The sequence below is a fragment of the Abrus precatorius genome, unplaced genomic scaffold, assembly GCF_003935025.1.
Source record: "Abrus precatorius isolate BTA unplaced genomic scaffold, Abrus_2018 Scaffold7, whole genome shotgun sequence".
NCBI lineage: Eukaryota > Viridiplantae > Streptophyta > Magnoliopsida > Fabales > Fabaceae > Abrus > Abrus precatorius.
In genome coordinates, this window is record NW_020874417.1 from 4,699,593 (window position 1) to 4,717,067 (window position 17,475).

At 29.4% G+C, this 17,475-nt stretch overlaps 2 protein-coding genes and 1 pseudogene across 2 annotated transcripts; 1 reads left to right on the top strand and 2 right to left on the bottom strand.

Moving 5' to 3' along the window:
* Positions 1-546: 546 nt before the first annotated feature.
* Positions 547-4,672, bottom strand: LOC113870838 (heparan-alpha-glucosaminide N-acetyltransferase-like). Its single transcript, XM_027507333.1, has 13 exons — positions 4,454-4,672; positions 3,984-4,121; positions 3,491-3,572; positions 2,979-3,055; positions 2,790-2,899; positions 2,474-2,582; positions 2,278-2,394; positions 1,967-2,058; positions 1,728-1,794; positions 1,559-1,640; positions 1,383-1,474; positions 811-954; positions 547-693 (listed from the first exon to the last, which is right to left on the bottom strand). Exons 1-13 carry the CDS (start codon positions 4,670-4,672, stop codon positions 547-549), a joined length of 1,476 nt encoding a protein of 491 aa, XP_027363134.1.
* Positions 4,673-6,244: 1,572 nt separating this feature from the next.
* Positions 6,245-10,855, bottom strand: LOC113870839 (annotated as a pseudogene).
* A 3,138-nt stretch (positions 10,856-13,993) lies between these two features.
* LOC113872955 (protein NUCLEAR FUSION DEFECTIVE 4-like) lies at positions 13,994-16,211 on the top strand. Its single transcript, XM_027510863.1, has one exon. It carries the CDS (start codon positions 14,108-14,110, stop codon positions 15,908-15,910), a length of 1,803 nt encoding a protein of 600 aa, XP_027366664.1. The 5' UTR covers positions 13,994-14,107; the 3' UTR covers positions 15,911-16,211.
* The last annotated feature ends 1,264 nt before the right edge of the window (positions 16,212-17,475 follow it).

The following is a 17,475-nucleotide window of genomic DNA, read 5'->3' on the forward strand; positions in this document are numbered from 1 at the left end:
TCTCATATTTTTTGTTCTCATCACCAAATGTCAGGATCATATAGGGACTCCGTGATGTGCAACAGCGCAAGATCACGTGTTTCTTTTCATGTTTGTCTCAGATATGATAGGCTTCTGTGTTCATGTTATCTTTGTAGCATGGTTTCATTAGGAAATTACCAATGGACCATGTTTTAAAAGTTGGTTGTCAGATAGGATTTATTTTAATTCTTTTATATTTTAGTTTGTTTAGTTCAACAGATAAGAACTTATGAATTATTGCATGGGTCCATCTAGGATTAGCTAAATAATACGAAATTGAAAAACAAAGACGGGTTTGCAACTTGTTTAGATTTTCCTTCGTTTTTGGACCATCATATGGAGCTTTGTGAATACTCTCTTTGACAAGTTGGGTTAGGGAAAAATCATAGGCACTGATTGGCACAAATTGGATTGAATATAGTAACAAACAAACAACACAATGGACAAAAGGCAAAGAAAAATTGAGATGTTATGCTTTTGTAGGTCTTGTATTAATTAATTAGCATGGTTGACTCTGTAATTAGCCTACAATTTCCAATATATTCCTAATTTATGGAAGATGCCAGCAACCACTCCCCAGAAAGTGATTTCTGCAAAGATGACATATAACAGAGTTCCCAACCTCTCCGAGTGCCAAACATTGATGAACACATGCTCCTGTATCCAGTATACCTGATTGATGGTTTTCATAAGCCATAAAATAGTTAGCTTCTAATATGAAAAAATATTGTGTTTAAATTAAAGTATACACCGTGCATAATATAAATCAGAGGGTAAGGTTCTTCTCACTAGTGAGTTGTCTTGATCTTTATAATACCATCCATTAACAAATGCTGCGAAGATTCCTTGCGCTGCCATCACAAACACTAGCATTGCATTCATTCCTATCCATTCCAAGAACAAGAATGGAGTCCGAAGCCCCCAGACATCTATCTGTTTGATTTTGAGGAATATTAAAGAAGAATCATAAGGTTGAAGAAATTAAAACAAAGAAAAAGAATTTATTAATGACCAATATTAAATGATTCTTCTGTTGAATTACTCTCTTTGATAGTTTTTATATGGTACCTTGTAGAAATTTTAGTGAATCTTTTTATAAAACACTTTATAATTTTTATGAAGCATTTTTTTATTTACCCTTAATAAATAAAGTTAGTTGGAGTCTAAGTTAAAACCAATAAAAATAAATATTGACAGTAAAGTTAAGTTCAATGACATTAATTGAGAATAAAATTGCTATATTATAATATTTTTTAGAAAACAAAAAATTAACCATATTTAATTACTTTTATTAATTTATCAAATTTAATAAATACACCCTATATAGAAAGGACCAAAAAAATACTTTATGTTACTCCTACCAGGATGTAAAACACAGAGAAGACAATTCCAGCTGCCCCAGCTGTGAAACAGACATAGCTGAAGCTGTAGAGTTGCTTGTTAATTGGAATAGCTGCAATGTTTAATGGAAATTTTGTAAGATTAATCTTGCACTAATGTAAGATTTATCTTAAGAGGACGTGTCTCACTAACTTACCATTTGTAAAATGAAGGATGATGCCTAGGATGAATAACACAAGCCCCATTGAGAGCCATTGCTTGAGCCTCTCGGAATGACCCTGTCAAAATGTTTCACGCCTTCACTAATAAAGTAGAATTTTAGTATGTGCACGAGGCACAGGAATGTGTTTGGTAAAGTCTGTAACCTTAAAGTGAATCAAGACATGCCCATAGTGGATGCCAATTGTGCCAGAGAGGATAGCTGATATGGAACTGTATAAAAAGAAGCAAAGGGCAATCAATACTATTAAATGTTTTTTTAATAATTAATGATTGTTCAATTCACTTGTATTTACATATGAGACATGAAGTGTTAAATTTAGTAAAATTAATAATTAATTACTTTATATTACTTAATCAACGAATATCTATTTCGAAATAAAACCTCAATAAGCCTTCGGGTTCAAAGGGAGCGCGGCACCAAGATGGAGCGTTTCTTCGAAGGGGGCCTTCAGCTGGAGAACTGAGTGTACATGCCTATAAGACGTTTGAAAAAATGTTTTAAAAAACTAAACAATTGCAAATTAAGGATAAAAATATGAGAAAAAAACATTAATTTTAAAAATTAAAGAGAGTGAAACTCATATTAATTTTGTATTTATTAATAAATTTTAGTTGAAATTAAGATTATAACAGAGAATGTGTTGTTTGTTACTCAAAAGGTGTAGTATTTGTGTCTCACTACAATAAGCTAACCTTCAAGCGTCTCCAAACAGGTTGGGTATAAAGATGGTTAACACCCCAAACTTGTCTATCAACGTACCCAACAGCGTTACATGCAGGACCAAGGTGTCCTCGCATACTACATTTCACCTATTAACAACAAAATAACGTTTTCCAAGAACAATTTCAGAAGATACGACGGAGGTACGTATAGACAAATATTACATACTGTATATCTCTTTGGTTCCTCGCCGTTATAATCCACAAAACTCCAATCTGGAACGTAGAGGCTGAAGGTTGTCACCATGTAAATGACAAATGCCACAAAGCCCACAAACCTATGTAACACGTATGTGTCTCATTACTTATAGGCATTAGTTGAAATAATGCATTGTCAGTCCCTCAACGGACTAAACCCACATGATTTATTTTAAATTTTGAAGAATAAAAATAACAAATTTAAATAAAGATTGAAATCAAAAATATATTTTAACATTTTACATTTCAGTTGAGTTTTGAAACTGAAATGTTATTCTCACCATTGCCATCGATAGGCAGTAAAAATGGACAGGGGTGCTGGCCTCAAGGTAGTGGGTCTAAGCTTGGTGGTAAATGTCTCTACTAGTGCTACAACACAATATACAAGAGCTATTCTCTGCATAGACAAACAATATAGATATGACATAATTTGGATAATTTTAGCCTCACATATACTAAATTTGATCCAAATTAACCTGCAGAATGCCACACCATCGAATAAATCTCATGTCAACTCCATATGAGAGATCATCTGGAGCATGGGAGTATCCACCTGCACTTTGTTATCAAGTCAAATTTAGTCGTGCTTTAACACACACACACACACACACACACAGATATATATATATATATATATATATATATATATATATATATATATATATATATATATATATATATATATATATATAATCCTTTCTTTTAATTTAAAAACTTACCAAGTGTCATTCTTTAAATCCTAAACATATGGTGGTCTTGGATCATATAATAATTTTTTCATACATACATGAGTTTGCATGGCTAGAATTGACCATTCCTACTTAGTCACATCAATAGTAAATTTAACTACATGCAACCAATCCCAAAAACAGAATCCTTCAAAGTTCCACTGTTTCATTTATTGTCAAATTCTAGTATCTATTAAAGTTTTAGTTTAATCTTTTATTATTGGTGCGTTAAAACAGTGAGCTTGAGGAGTTTTGTATACCTTGCAAAAGTATGCCCCAGAAGAGAAGTTTCAATGTCCTAAGGATTATCTTCTTCACAGCATCCTTAACTTTGGGGATTCTCTAAGTTCTCACGAGTTACAACCAAAGGGTTATCAGTGAACTAATACATTATATGTTTACTAGCCAAAAATGCTAAACAATAAAGGAAGATAGCTTGAATTAATAATTCAGAAAATTCATACGTCCATAAATTAATTTTAATTCTTCGTATATACATTAATGAAAGAGGTCGTGACAAAATGAAGGAGAGTAATAGGTAACTATTGTACCAACTAATCTCATTAAATCTTTGTATAACTTATTCAAACTAAAATAGATTGTTGTAATAAAAATAGTCAACTATGAATAACACTTTATAACACTACTATTGTGAAGAGAAACACTCAGAAACAAACCTGTCGAAGATAAATATTTAGATAGATGGAGTGTACAAAGAACAGAGAATATAACTTAAGTAGCAGTATGTAGTACCTTTAGTGCAAGGGCTATGGCAACCCCAACAATGAAAAGAAAGAAAGGCATAACGAAATCAGCCAATGTACATCCATTCCAAGGGGAGTGATCAATGCGTGAATAAGCTCCACCAGCATCGTCTACCAGTACCATCAGCTGCAAATATATAGGCAACACATTCTAAAAGTTGTATTTTATATTTTTTAAATGCATGTATAAAAATTATTTCCAAAAAATATAAAATTAATTATATATGATATGAAATGTTTGATGTTTAAATAATGAAACTCTTGTTCTTGTTGTTTTTAGAAATATATAAGATATGTTTAAATATAGAACTTGATAAAATATTCATTTAATACTTTTTTTACACAACAATTATGTCATAAGTTTAATCATTGAACTTATAAGGTGAAAACACTTTATTTTAATAAATTATACTAAAAAACTAATAAAAAATGAAAACTATTTTGATAAGCTAAACTAACCACGATGGTGAGGCCCCTAAATGCATCGAGCGTTGCAACTCTCCTTGTCTTGTGCTTCACCAATGAATGCTCTTGCTCTGGGGTAGTCCTTGTGTCTCTTTCATGCTCTATAGAATCTCCATCACCGTTGGTGTTTTCGATTTCCTGTTTCAACTCATCCTTATGGTAACCATTCTGAGGGGTACTTAGGCCTTCTTCCAATCTCTTGGCTTCATCCATGGTTAAAAATTCCAAATTCTAATAATTCACAATAGGGTATGACATATATAGAGAGCAAATGAATTACATCCTCACGAGACAGATTAAAGTTCTTTGGGGAGAATGACAAAGGATGGATCCACTTTCTCATTTGACTCAGAAATTCGTACCATGTTTGAACTTTAAATTATCTTGTTTGGATGTCATCAAGGACAATTTGTTGTCTTCGGATAAAATATTTTTGTGTATAGTTTGTCCAAGTATCTTTAAAACATGAATAATACGTTGTTTCTCCACATAAACAACATTAAATATTTTAAAACAAATAATATAATAATTTAACACCATCGAGCCTAGTAGCAACTAACAAGGTGATGCATGTTAATCAGGGCAGCCAGTATTTTGTTTCTTGTTATTGCTCCAGAAACTGTGTTAGTAAGTAACACAATTTTTTTTGGTTTGACCAAAATTTTGGAGCATTTTTGTATTTTTGGTCATTTGAAGACTTTTGTTTGGTATGCTCGTACAATAATATTGTATGGGAATTTTTTTTCTAGGTCCAATCTAGAGGAATCTCAACATCTGATTAATTGCAGACGTTGGGTCTTGCTTTAAATTTGAGAAACCCAGCCCAGTCCCAATAGGAGTAAAGAGCCGAAAGAAAATATACATTATCAATGAGAAGTTAAAACACCACTACAAAAGAAAGATGATGTTATAGTTGTATTATTGATATAGTTTTATTTAATAGAAGTTAAATTATTAGTGTAAATTTTGTAAATCTATATTAATAATATGGTTACTGACAGTATATATTTATTTATACAATGAGATCATATATTATAATATAACATATTAATTTGTTAATATAATTTTACAATATTTATATTAATAGTTTAATTTTAATTAAATATATGCTATGCAAACATGAATAAATACAATTCTGAACACCTGATCGGGAAAAGAAGAGAAACAGATTGCACATTACTTGCATTGCATGTATTGTTAAATATTTTTAAGAAGAGTAAGTATTAAGAAGTATATTTATCTTATTTTAAAATTTAAAATAGAAATAAAATAAAAGTTGTTAAAGTAGTGGTGTTTTTAGGTACAGATAGAAAGAGAAATAAAAGAGAATTGATATTAATTGAGAAGTATTACAGTATTATGAAACTTCCTTGATTTCATAAAAGTTAAAGTACTATCCCATATTTATATTAATCACTATCCTATCTAATTAAGAAAATAAATCATAACAAGATAAGAAAATATAATTACTAATCCTAAAGAATAGTAATTAATTCTATTATAATATAATGAAAGAATAAAGAAACTAATCCTAAAAGATGGGATATGATAAAATAATATTTTTATCTATTCTCACATGCTATATACCCAGCAAATACCATCTGTTTCGATGAAAAATTTCCACTTTGTTTATGGGCATATAACAAGGCTCCAGACTTAATGGCACTTTGACTGCCAACAAATCTTACTTTAAATAATTGTTCACTTTCAAATTTTTTTATCTGACTGATCTTCTGTGCCGCTTAGGGTGGCAGTTGTGGCCTTTGTGTTGCTTAATGCAACAAGTTATGTTCCAAATGGAACCGTACCATTTTCTATAGTCCCCTTCTCAATTATTGTAGCCTCTACTTCCACTTTGAACTTTTCATAAATGTCACCTTTGTAGAATTTTTTTGTCCTTAACTCTAAAATTAAAGAAACAAAACACCAAACAATTGTCGATGCAGTGATTATGATAAAAGCCATCCTATAGCATTGTACTCCTAAGCAAGTTAAGTCTTCCCCTTTTTGTCTTTTGAGTCTCTTCGTCTCCAATTGCTTCAATGCCTCTTTATCATACAATAACCGGTCACTCTCACGTTCAATATGTAAGACTCACTGGGGCTTGCCACAGCTCCAAAATTGTATAAGGTGAAGTAGTATTTGAGGCCAAATATTTCAGATATGATGGCAAACAATATCGGCCACATAGCACCAAAGCAGAACCCAATAATCACTGAAGCAAAGTAAAGAGAGTTTGGGATCCCAAAGGCAACTAGAAGATGGCCAAGACAAGAGAGAAGCATGACAAGTTTGAGCATTAAGGGACGAGGGAACTTGTATTTGGTCAAGAAGAATTCAGAGGCAAAGCCAGAGGCTGCTCTTCCCAAATAGTTCCATATACTCGCAAGTGACACAAATGTTGTTAGGCTCTTTTTTGGGTACCCCAAAGAGTTCCCAATCTGTCCCAAATTGCCAAGTGCGGTCAGTGTTCCTCCAAAACCAGATGTTGTTGCAACGAAAAGAATCCACATGTCAATGCTGAACAGTGCTTGAAAGATGGTGTAGTCCTCACCCAACTTGAGACACTACTTCTAATTGAGAAGCATCTGCATCAGTGAAGGTTTGATTTTGAGTCTTCCAAGGTTTGAATTCCTCTTTAAAAACAATAGCAAGTGGGAGAAGAAGCAAGAAAAAAACCATCACGCCATCCACTATATACTCAACCCTTGTAAAAGTCAACTTGTTTTGTATGACTATCAAAAACATGAGAAACCCAGCAACCCCAAGTGAAATATATAGAAGCTTGTAAAAGACTTAAAACATATTTATTAAACCTAAAAAATATGTATTTATTAAAACATTTCTGTTATTTGAGTTAATTCATACAATTTTTTATAATTTTTTCTTCTATCTTTTAAAGATTTATTTTGTGGGTGGGTATGAATCTTTAAAATTGTGAGTTATAGATACGGGTGTTTGTAACCCGTCTTGTCCTACCAACTTGACTTGGTCAAGAGATAATGTTGACGTGTTTGAGTTTTTCAAACTAGACTAATGTATTTTGATGATACATTCAGGTTATACTTTTGGTTGTCTCAATCAGGTTATATTATTCAAAGTTAATACTTTTTTTTTAATAATTATGCATTAATATTAAGACTCCTTGACTTAATGGATAATATATTGTATAACATAATGATTTCGTTGAACTCTCTAATGGGCCTAGAGATAGACTGGCTCATTGAAAATCAAGAATCACTGCTTCGATGTTGGTATGCGAGGTAATGATGGTGGAAGGAGGTGTACCTGCAAATGCACTATATTTATACCAATGGAGTAACAACAACAAAATAATATATGTACCTAGTGTGACAACGTTGGCTTATTATTTAGGATTGTACAATGAGGATACTAAAGTAGTCTCATGTTTTAAAGTCCAACTCGTCCTATAAAGGTGTAAACAACTTAGGTCTAAACATCTACTGAGGAAGAGGTGGTATATATGTATCATGCTGAAAAACGTAGACGCGAGGATGTGATATATGCCCTTCTAGGCAATAAAATTTTTGTAAGAGTAATATAATGAAGTTTTAAATCCTTAAAAAAATTAATTTTGATCATCAACCAATGGAAGAACTAACGTGATAATGCATCTAACTTTGAAAGAATAAATTGAAGGGTTTTCTTTTGGTAAACTTTACTTGTAAAAAGATTTTTATTTTTTTAAAATAAAGTTTGATATGACAATAAATGAAGAATCACAGAGTGACAAATAATCTTCCCTTCTTCTTCCTTCCATGCATGATTGAAATGGATTGTTCTTATGCCAAATGTTAATATTAAGCTAAGTTTGCTTTACACGTAATATTTTTTACAATAAAAACAATACTAAAACCGAAAGCATTGAACTCTTAGCCGATTGAACAGCTAAATAGGAATTGATGCCGTGTGGATGAGTGTCCAGGCAACCCAAGAGGCCAAGGTTCGTTTGTACTTTCGGTGAATTAATCTTAAATTGGCCTGTGTTTAGGAAAAGTCTAAGTGAGAAGTGGAAGAAGAAGGACATCTCTTTTGCAATTGTAAATAAAAAGAGTTTGTTAGTAATAATAGAATTTTTCTCCCCATTTAATATTCCCAAGCAAACGTGATTTTGTTATCTTGTGTTGATTTGGATGAATGAAGACACTTTTTTATGTGTATTTTACAATATTAATTTGTTTGGGGTGGTGAGTGGTTCATATAAATTGGATAATTTATTAGTTGTGGGAGAGAATGAACCTATTTTTATATTCTGCAACCTTCATATAAAAGAGGAATACATAAAAAATAAAAAAAAAAATAAAAAATTAAAATGAAAAAGGTTGGGTACTATGAAGTCCAAAATAGGATTCTTTGATGGGGTGCCTATCATGAAAGGCCCAATTCTATCCCAAATTGTTGGCCAAAAAAAGTATCGAGCAGTCTACGTCGCATCTTAATAGAAAAAAAATATCTATTACAATAAAATTAACTGTATAAATTATCATATTTTTATATTATTTTAATAAATGATTTCTAAAACTATAGACATTTATCAAATTTCCAATATGTGAAGGGAAATCTTGTATTTTCAAAGTATCTTTTTATAAACCTTAATATTTTACCTAAAAGTATTCAATAAAAAAATACATATAATTTAATATTGTAAAAGTATAAGAAAAAAAATATTTGTTTGACTTAGTAGGTTATAGTTAAAAAGAAAAACTATAGGAAGATTCAAAATCATTTTTATTTAAACATTTCATTATTAACTACTCTTAGTGCTTAAGATTGGAAAACTTCTAATAAAATATAATAAATGCATCTAAAACGAAAGTTTTACATGATGTTCTTGTAAAGTAAAGTTTATATCTTATTATAAGAATAGTTAGTAGTTTGTATGATATACTGATAATTTATTTTTTTTAAAATTATTTTATCATGAATAATCATAGATTATTTTAAATAAAAATAATATAAAATTTATTATAATTATTAATCATTTATAATCTATAACTTATATATGATATATATATATTTAAAAATTTATATTAGTCATTTTTTAATACTATATGAATAATATTAAATTAAAATATTGTTAATAAAAATAATAGCATATTACATGATTTTTTTAATTTAAAATTTTATAAATTTTAAAAAGAGTAAATATATTTATTATAATAATTAAATATTTTATTATATTATGTAGATAATATTTTTCAAAATTCAGAAAATATATGAAAAAATTAAAATTAAATATAAGGAAAATCATGTAACAAATTAAGAAAATAATAAATGTTGATTAAAAACTCTTTCACTTAAGATAATCATGTAATATTTGACTGTTTAAATTAGAAGATAATATAATTTTTTTATACGCTAAATTTAACAATATGTACTTTACATATATGGTATAAGTATAATACTTTTATTTGTATATTTAAAGATTCTAGATTAAATACTTTCATGATTTTTTAAAAAAATTAATCAGTATATTTGATAATTGAAAGTTATTATTTTATATTAAAAAATAGATTATCAACATGGTAGAAAAAAAAGCTAATACATTTATATATTTTTACTTTAAAAACTGAGTTACACTTTTACAGTAGATTAAAATTGTATTTTATTTAAAATAATAGTGTGACGTTATATTAAAAAAATAAAACTCACAAATATATAACAAAAATGAATTAATCATTTACCACTTGCTAATTTTTTTAAGTAATACAATTAAGAACGTGGGGGTAGTGGTGATCATTTCCATAATCCTCTTATCAGATTAGTTTTGGGTACAAAGAGACATGGGATAATAATTACAATGGCACCATTATTCTTTCATTGGTTAATCTTATTCTTTGGATCTTTTTTAAATTAATTTTCAATTGCGACACTCCTCATCTTCAACCAAGTTAATGGTTAATTTATTTCTAATAATTATTTTATATCACCACTCAAATATGCACCATCACATCAATAAAAGTTTGACCTGTAACAATTAGTGTACCAACAAGTTAATTTATTCATTTTCTTAATTGCCACTTTTGAAGAGATATATTTTTTTTATTTGCATTTTCTATCATTTTAAAAATATTGGACTACAATAATTACTAGTTGATATGAGACAATCTATTTAGATTCTACGTCTTGTTAACCATCTATTCTTTATATTTTTCTGGTATAAACACTTTCACAAGTGTTCGAGTAACTTTAGTAATTTGATGATATTGATCTTGATTCTTTAACTTTGATCTCCAATAACCCTAACAAGAGAAGAGAAAGAGTGTATTTTATATTTTACAAATTGTTTTTAATTCAGTCCAATTGAGTACATTTAAATTCATAATTGACTTCAATAGCTTGTAAGAATTTCTTCAATTCATCCCTAATTGGCATCTATAGTGGCCAGCAATCAACATTAAAAGAATAATAAGTTTTCAATTAATTTTTTTATGAGGGATTGTACTAAATATACTCAAAATCTTATTTTCCTATAGTGAATGAAATTCGATAAGTATTAACTTGTGTCTTAAGTAAATAAATTATGAAACAATTTTGTAACTTCAATATATAATCATATTGCTTATTATTTTTAATAATTTATTTATAGACTATTTTAAACTAGTCCCATGAAATATTGATGTACGTTGAACGTTAATTAATCATTTCTATAAACTTCACCTTTTATGGTTAATTTTAAATATTTAAAATTAAAATTTTATATTAAAAATACTTTATATATTTTCATATTTTTTAAAATATTAAAAATTAGCCAGAGCTGATATTAAGAATTTAAAATATTTCTAAATCAAGTGAGTTTATTATCACCTGAAGATACCTTATCTCACTTTGGTACTGTACCTAGTTGGTATTTTGAAAATCTAATTTTATCACACTGCTGATGACATACCAACCTCTTATGAGCTTTGGATTCTTTTATACAATACTATAGTTTATGTTGTGACAATTCATAATCACAGTAATCACCAATGCGATCACATGATTTTGTTTTGTCTAGATAATTTATATATACCATCTGGTTCTCTAATAAATGACAGAACTTCTAAGTAAAAGCAACTTCATTGATAACCCAAATCAATGAAGACATTTATTTACTGAGAAAACATCTTCAATTTGATGTTTATTTTCTTTTTTAAAAAATGACTCTTATCATGCACTATATATTTATCACATGAACATTGTATTTGAAAATGAGGTCAATGCTCAGTTGGCACTATCATTTCTAAATTACTTCTTTGTTATTATATTCATAATTCTTAATTTTAGTTGTAATTTTTTTCATGATAATGTATTTTTTTATTTTTCTTTCTTATTTCATATATCTCAATAAAATTTTATTGATACTTATGAATACTATCGACTTAAATAATATCAACTCTTTAGAGTATTTTTATTAGTAGTTCTTGAAAATGGTTCTTGAACTTAAAATTGGTTCATTATAAAAATTAGAGTAGTCACCAACAAGAGTGCTTTACGAACTGCACTATTCTCCAAAAAGTAATTATCTAAAACTTTCTTCTACTAATAAACAAGCTTTGTTAAATTTAATTTTAAATAAATAATATAATAATTTTAATAGAATTCGCAAAAAGTAATTCAAGAGCTCAAGCTTTAGTTTTATCTATTAAAGTGAAAAAAAATTCAAACACATGTAGCACTGTAAAGTTCATATAAAGTAAATTTAAGAACCCGTTTAAGTTCCACCACTAAAAGTACTCTTAGGTACTGAACATTTATAAAATTAAAGAATATTTTGTTTTAAAAAAATATATGGTTTTAATTTATGAGTAATGTTAATATGGAGTATATATACTTATGTTTATGCTGAACTTTATATGTAGAAATATATTTGTTATTTAAAATATTTTAAAATTATAAATATACACATGTTAAGAAATTCAATTATAAATATATTGTCAAGCATAATAAAAAAATATTTGTCAAGATATATAGAATTCGTTGTGAACATGAAAATGTACTGATTAATATCTTCGAGTATATAATAAAGAACATTTCTTAAACTTTCACATTAATAATATTTATATTATTATAATAAAATGGGTCATATAATTCCTCTAATTAAGGGAAAGAAAAATAAAAGAAATGATAGAAATAAATTTTAACAACAGTTATATATGTGTGTGTAAAATAATAAATTACAACCCGTTAAATGTAAGTTAAATAAAAGATTTAAATTTAGTATAAGAGTTTTCAGACTTATACGAATATAAAAAAATTTTGCTTCTATATATATTTCATCCTATTTTAATTAAACATTTTAAACAATGATAATCAATGTCATTTTAATGCATTTTTCTCAAATTTATTTCTTTTTCTTAATCCAAACATAATATAAAGAGTTCAAAAAGATAAATTCTAAACACATCCTAAACAGAGAGTCCTGTGCTTATTTTTTCAAGCATAAATTACCTTAATTTCCTTTTGTACTATTTTAAAAATAACAATGCTCTCTTCTCTTTATTTTTAAGGAATTATAAATTTTAAAAAAATAATGGATCCTCATACATATAAAGTTCATTTTATATAAAATAAATCTTCTAATAGTGGTAGATAAATATTAACAATGCTTATTGAATGCATTTTTCCTCTTTATATAATTCTTAATATTCCTAACAATTAAATTTGAACATTTTATCCTCACCATTAAGATTTTAAAAAATAAAAGAACAGTTTGAACACCTTTATTATGGCCTTCATCGTAGATTTTTATTTTACTCTATAAAATTTCAAAATTAATAATCGAAATTTAAAACTAACTATTGATGACACTAACACGATCACAAAGAAGAAAAATCACCCATTATTAAAAAAAATTATAATTTAAGCAAATTAAAATATTTACCCCCTTTTTAAAAGATTTTTTTTTAAGGTTTGGAGTCAGGCTACTATATTTGGGCTTATGAAATTTAATAAATATTTATTATCACTTGTTAATTGTGTTTGGAAAAGTAATAAGCTTCTCCACCGACAGAATAAGGACATAGCACCCTACCCCAATCTTCTTTCCACTTTTCCTGAGCAGATTCTTCCAAAACTCGTGACAATTTGAGATTTATTTATTCTTGTTAATAATCAATGATTTGTCACTAATACACATAAGTAAAACAAAATCAAACACAGTGATAAGAACCTGCGTTTTCCCTTGCAGTAACAAAAAAATTCTCTGACATAAATAGAGCGCTTTTCTACCTTATCCCCTGCTTTAAAGGGGCGAGTATCAACTGCAAAAGACAACGTTCATTGGATTTTCTTATATTCCTAAGTTTCCCACAGAATCCCATCTCTTCACTTAATGGCTGATTGAAGGAGAATCCTTTTGTGTTTGTCATTTTCTCAAATCATACACATCTTTTTTTCCCAAGGATTTGAACCTGATTCCACTTTTGGTGGAGAATCTAGCTACCACATGCCACTTTTTTCTTTACTAAAAGCATATAATTGCATCCTCTGGGTATATATGTTCTTATCCCATTTTCTTTTTGACTCCACGAAATCAACCCACATTATAGCCTTAATGCCATAACATAGCGTGTTTGTTATTTAGACAAGAACACCTCACCACGCCCTATTAACTACCATAATTTCATCTGAACACAGAAAAGGAAAATGATGGTGGCTGAGCTAAGAAAAATGAAGGCCTTCATCTACCACGTTATCACTGGGCGTTGGTTCATGATCTTTGCCTCATGTCTCATCATGGCAGTTTCTGGAGCAACCTACATGTTTAGTTTGTACTCAAATGAAGTCAAAACCTCATTGGGCTATGACCAGTCAACTCTGAACTTGATAAGCTTCTTCAAAGACCTTGGTGCCAACCTTGGAATTTTCTCAGGGTTAATCAATGAGATTAGTCCTCCCTGGGTGATACTAGCCATGGGGGCCACCATGAACTTCCTTGGCTACTTCATGATATGGCTTTCTGTCACTGAACGCATTGCTAAACCACATGTTTGGCAAATGTGTCTCTACTTTTACATTGGTGCTAATTCACAGTCTTTTGCAAATACGGGTGCATTAGTCAACTGTGTTAAAAGTTTCCCAAGAAGCCGTGGCAGTGTGATTGGTTTGCTCAAGGGTTATGTGGGTCTAAGTGGTGCCATTTTCACTCAGCTATACCATGCCTTCTATGGTGACAACTCCAAAGCTCTTATCTTCCTCATTGGTTGGCTTCCTGCAGCCATTTCCTTCATTTTCCTTCCAACAGTTCGTGTGTTGAATATAGTGCCACAACCCAAAGAGATCAAAGTCTTTTACAAACTTCTATGTATTTCACTTGGGGTTGCTGGGTTTCTCATGGTTTTGATAGTCATACAAAACAAGTTGTCTTTTACAAGGGTTGAGTACATAGTGGATGGCGTGCTGATTCTTCTCTTACTTCTTCTCCCTCTTGCGGTTGTATTTATAGAGGAACTCAAACTTCGGAAGACTCAAAACCAAACCTTCACTGATGCAGATGCTTCTCATCTAAAAGTAGGGACTCAAGTTCCATCTTCAGTTATAGAATTGCCGCAGCCAGAAGCACAAGCCTCCATAGCTATAAGTACAACAATCCCACAAAGGAAAAACTCTTGTCTAAGCAACTTATTCAATCCCCCCAAAAGAGGTGAAGATTACACCATCATTCAAGCATTGTTCAGCATTGACATGTGGATTCTATTCATTGCAACAACGTTTGGTGTTGGTGGAACGCTGACGGCACTTGACAATTTGGGACAGATTGGAAACTCTTTGGGATACCCAAAAAAGAGCCTAACAACATTTGTGTCACTTGTGAGTATATGGAACTATTTAGGAAGAACAGCCTCTGGCTTTGCCTCTGAATTCTTCTTGACCAAATACAAGTTCCCTCGTCCCTTAATGCTCACACTTGTCATGCTTCTCTCTTGCCTTGGCCATCTTCTAATTGCCTTTGGTATCCCAAACTCTCTTTATTTTGCTTCGGTGGTTATTGGGTTCTGCTTTGGTGCTATGTGGCCATTATTATTTGCCATCATATCTGAAATATTTGGCCTTAAACACTACTCCACCTTATATAATTTTGGAGCGGTGGCAAGCCCTGTTGGGTCTTACATACTGAACGTGAGAGTGACTGGTTATTTGTATGATAAAGAGGCATTGAAACAGTTGAAGATGAAGGGACTCACAAGACAATCAGGGAAGGACTTAACTTGTGTTGGAGTGCAATGCTATAGAATGGCTTTCATCATAATCACCGCAGCAACATTGGTTGGTTGTTTTGTTTCTCTTATTTTGGTGCTAAGGACTAGAAAGTTTTACAAAGGTGACATTTATGAAAAGTTCAGAGTGGAACAAGACACATCAGAGAGTGTTGCAACCTTGAGCAACATTGGCTCCACTCCTGCTACCACAAGCCTGGCAGAAGAACAAAATAAAATTCACAGAAAATGATTACCTTGGTTTGAGTAAAAAAATTCGTCTTGTAAGTTATGTCTAAACACAACCATGCAATTAATTTGCACCAACCATGTACCCAGGGTTTTATTAAATTTTGGTATAAATTTCTCACTAATTATTTATTATTTAGTTTTAGTTTGGCATGTTTCATTTATGTTTATTTTGGGTTTTAAAATTTGTTTGTTTGCTTTGTATTTCAGATTTTCAGTTTGTATTGGACATATTTTTGCTATTTGTGTTGGAATTTCTTTTTGACACATTTTGAGTAGATATTTATACGATTTCTTTAATTTTCATTTAGCTTTTGAATTGAGATCTGTATTTCCTTTAAACTTATTTGACTTTTAGCTTGGGATTTGGACTCCCTTTGCTTTAACGGAAGGAGAAAATTTCTCCTTCTCAGATGCATGCATCGAAAATTAATGTATGCGGGAGCAGAAATCTTATTCAAACACATGCTTAGATGTTCTCTCACCATTGTATAAGCTTTTTGGATTGAGATTTGTATGTTCTCTTTTTGTTTTTATTTAGCATTTGCTTTGGGATTTGTGTTGTCTTTTGTCTCAACCAACCCGTGAGTTGGAGATGAACAAATTTTCAGTTTATAGGTCAACATTTTGCTTTATTTGTTTTTAAAATAATAATAATTAAAAAAAATTAGTCCTATTTTTGTCAATATGCTTTTTTACTTTGTATCCCTTACACTTACTTGCAATGGTTTAATTCCCCCAAGATTAAAAAAGATGTCAGATACCACATTTGTTTTAATCAATTTTTTAATATTTTTAATTCATTTTCCAAAACATAAGAGACCATTAAAATAATACAGTAAATTTATTATAATATTGTAAATTAAAAAACAATTTATTATTTTATAGCAAATCTGAAACAATTTTTCAATCTGAGATTTTTTTGCCACGTGGATCAAATTTTTGCCAAACTGCTGGCGAAAGTAATTAATTTTTGAATTTTTAATATCTATTTCGCCACAAAAAGTACGAAATATGACTTCTTAGAGCGGTTAATTTAAAACCGCTCTCATAAGTCTATTTCTCATAAGTCTATTTTAGAGAGCGGTTCTAACGGAACCGCTCTCTTAGGTATATACAGCCAATTGCATACAAATCTACATAAAATTTACATACAAATTTTATATAAATACAAAACTCTAATTACTAGCATAAAATTAAAAAATATTTTAATTTTTTCATATTTCTAATTTAAATCTACATAAATTACATTTAATTTATAATTATATAAAAACTATTATGTTTTTTAAAGTAAAAAATATTATTATTTACATACAAATTTTATTTAAATACAAAACTCTACTTACTGCATAAAATTAAATTACATTTTTATTTTTTTATATTTCTAATTTAAATCTACATAAATTTTATATAAATACAAAACTCTAATTACTAGCATAAAATTAAATTATATTTTTATTTTTTCATTTTTCTAATTTAAATTTACATATATTACATTTAGTTTATAATCATATAAATTATATTACGTTTTTAAAAGTAAAAATTTTTATTATTTACATGCAAATTTTA

Coding starts and splice junctions, on each gene's coding strand:
- LOC113870838 (XM_027507333.1), bottom strand. CDS start 4,672: ATGGATGAAGCCAAGAGATTGGAAGAAGGCCTAAGTACCCCTCAGAAT. Junction 1,795..1,966: donor GAACCCGAAGGCTTATTGAG/GTTTTATTTCGA, acceptor CTTTTTATACAG/TTCCATATCAGCTATCCTCT. Junction 694..810: donor AAGATCAAGACAACTCACTA/GTGAGAAGAACC, acceptor ACCATCAATCAG/GTATACTGGATACAGGAGCA.
- LOC113872955 (XM_027510863.1), top strand. CDS start 14,108: ATGATGGTGGCTGAGCTAAGAAAAATGAAGGCCTTCATCTACCACGTT.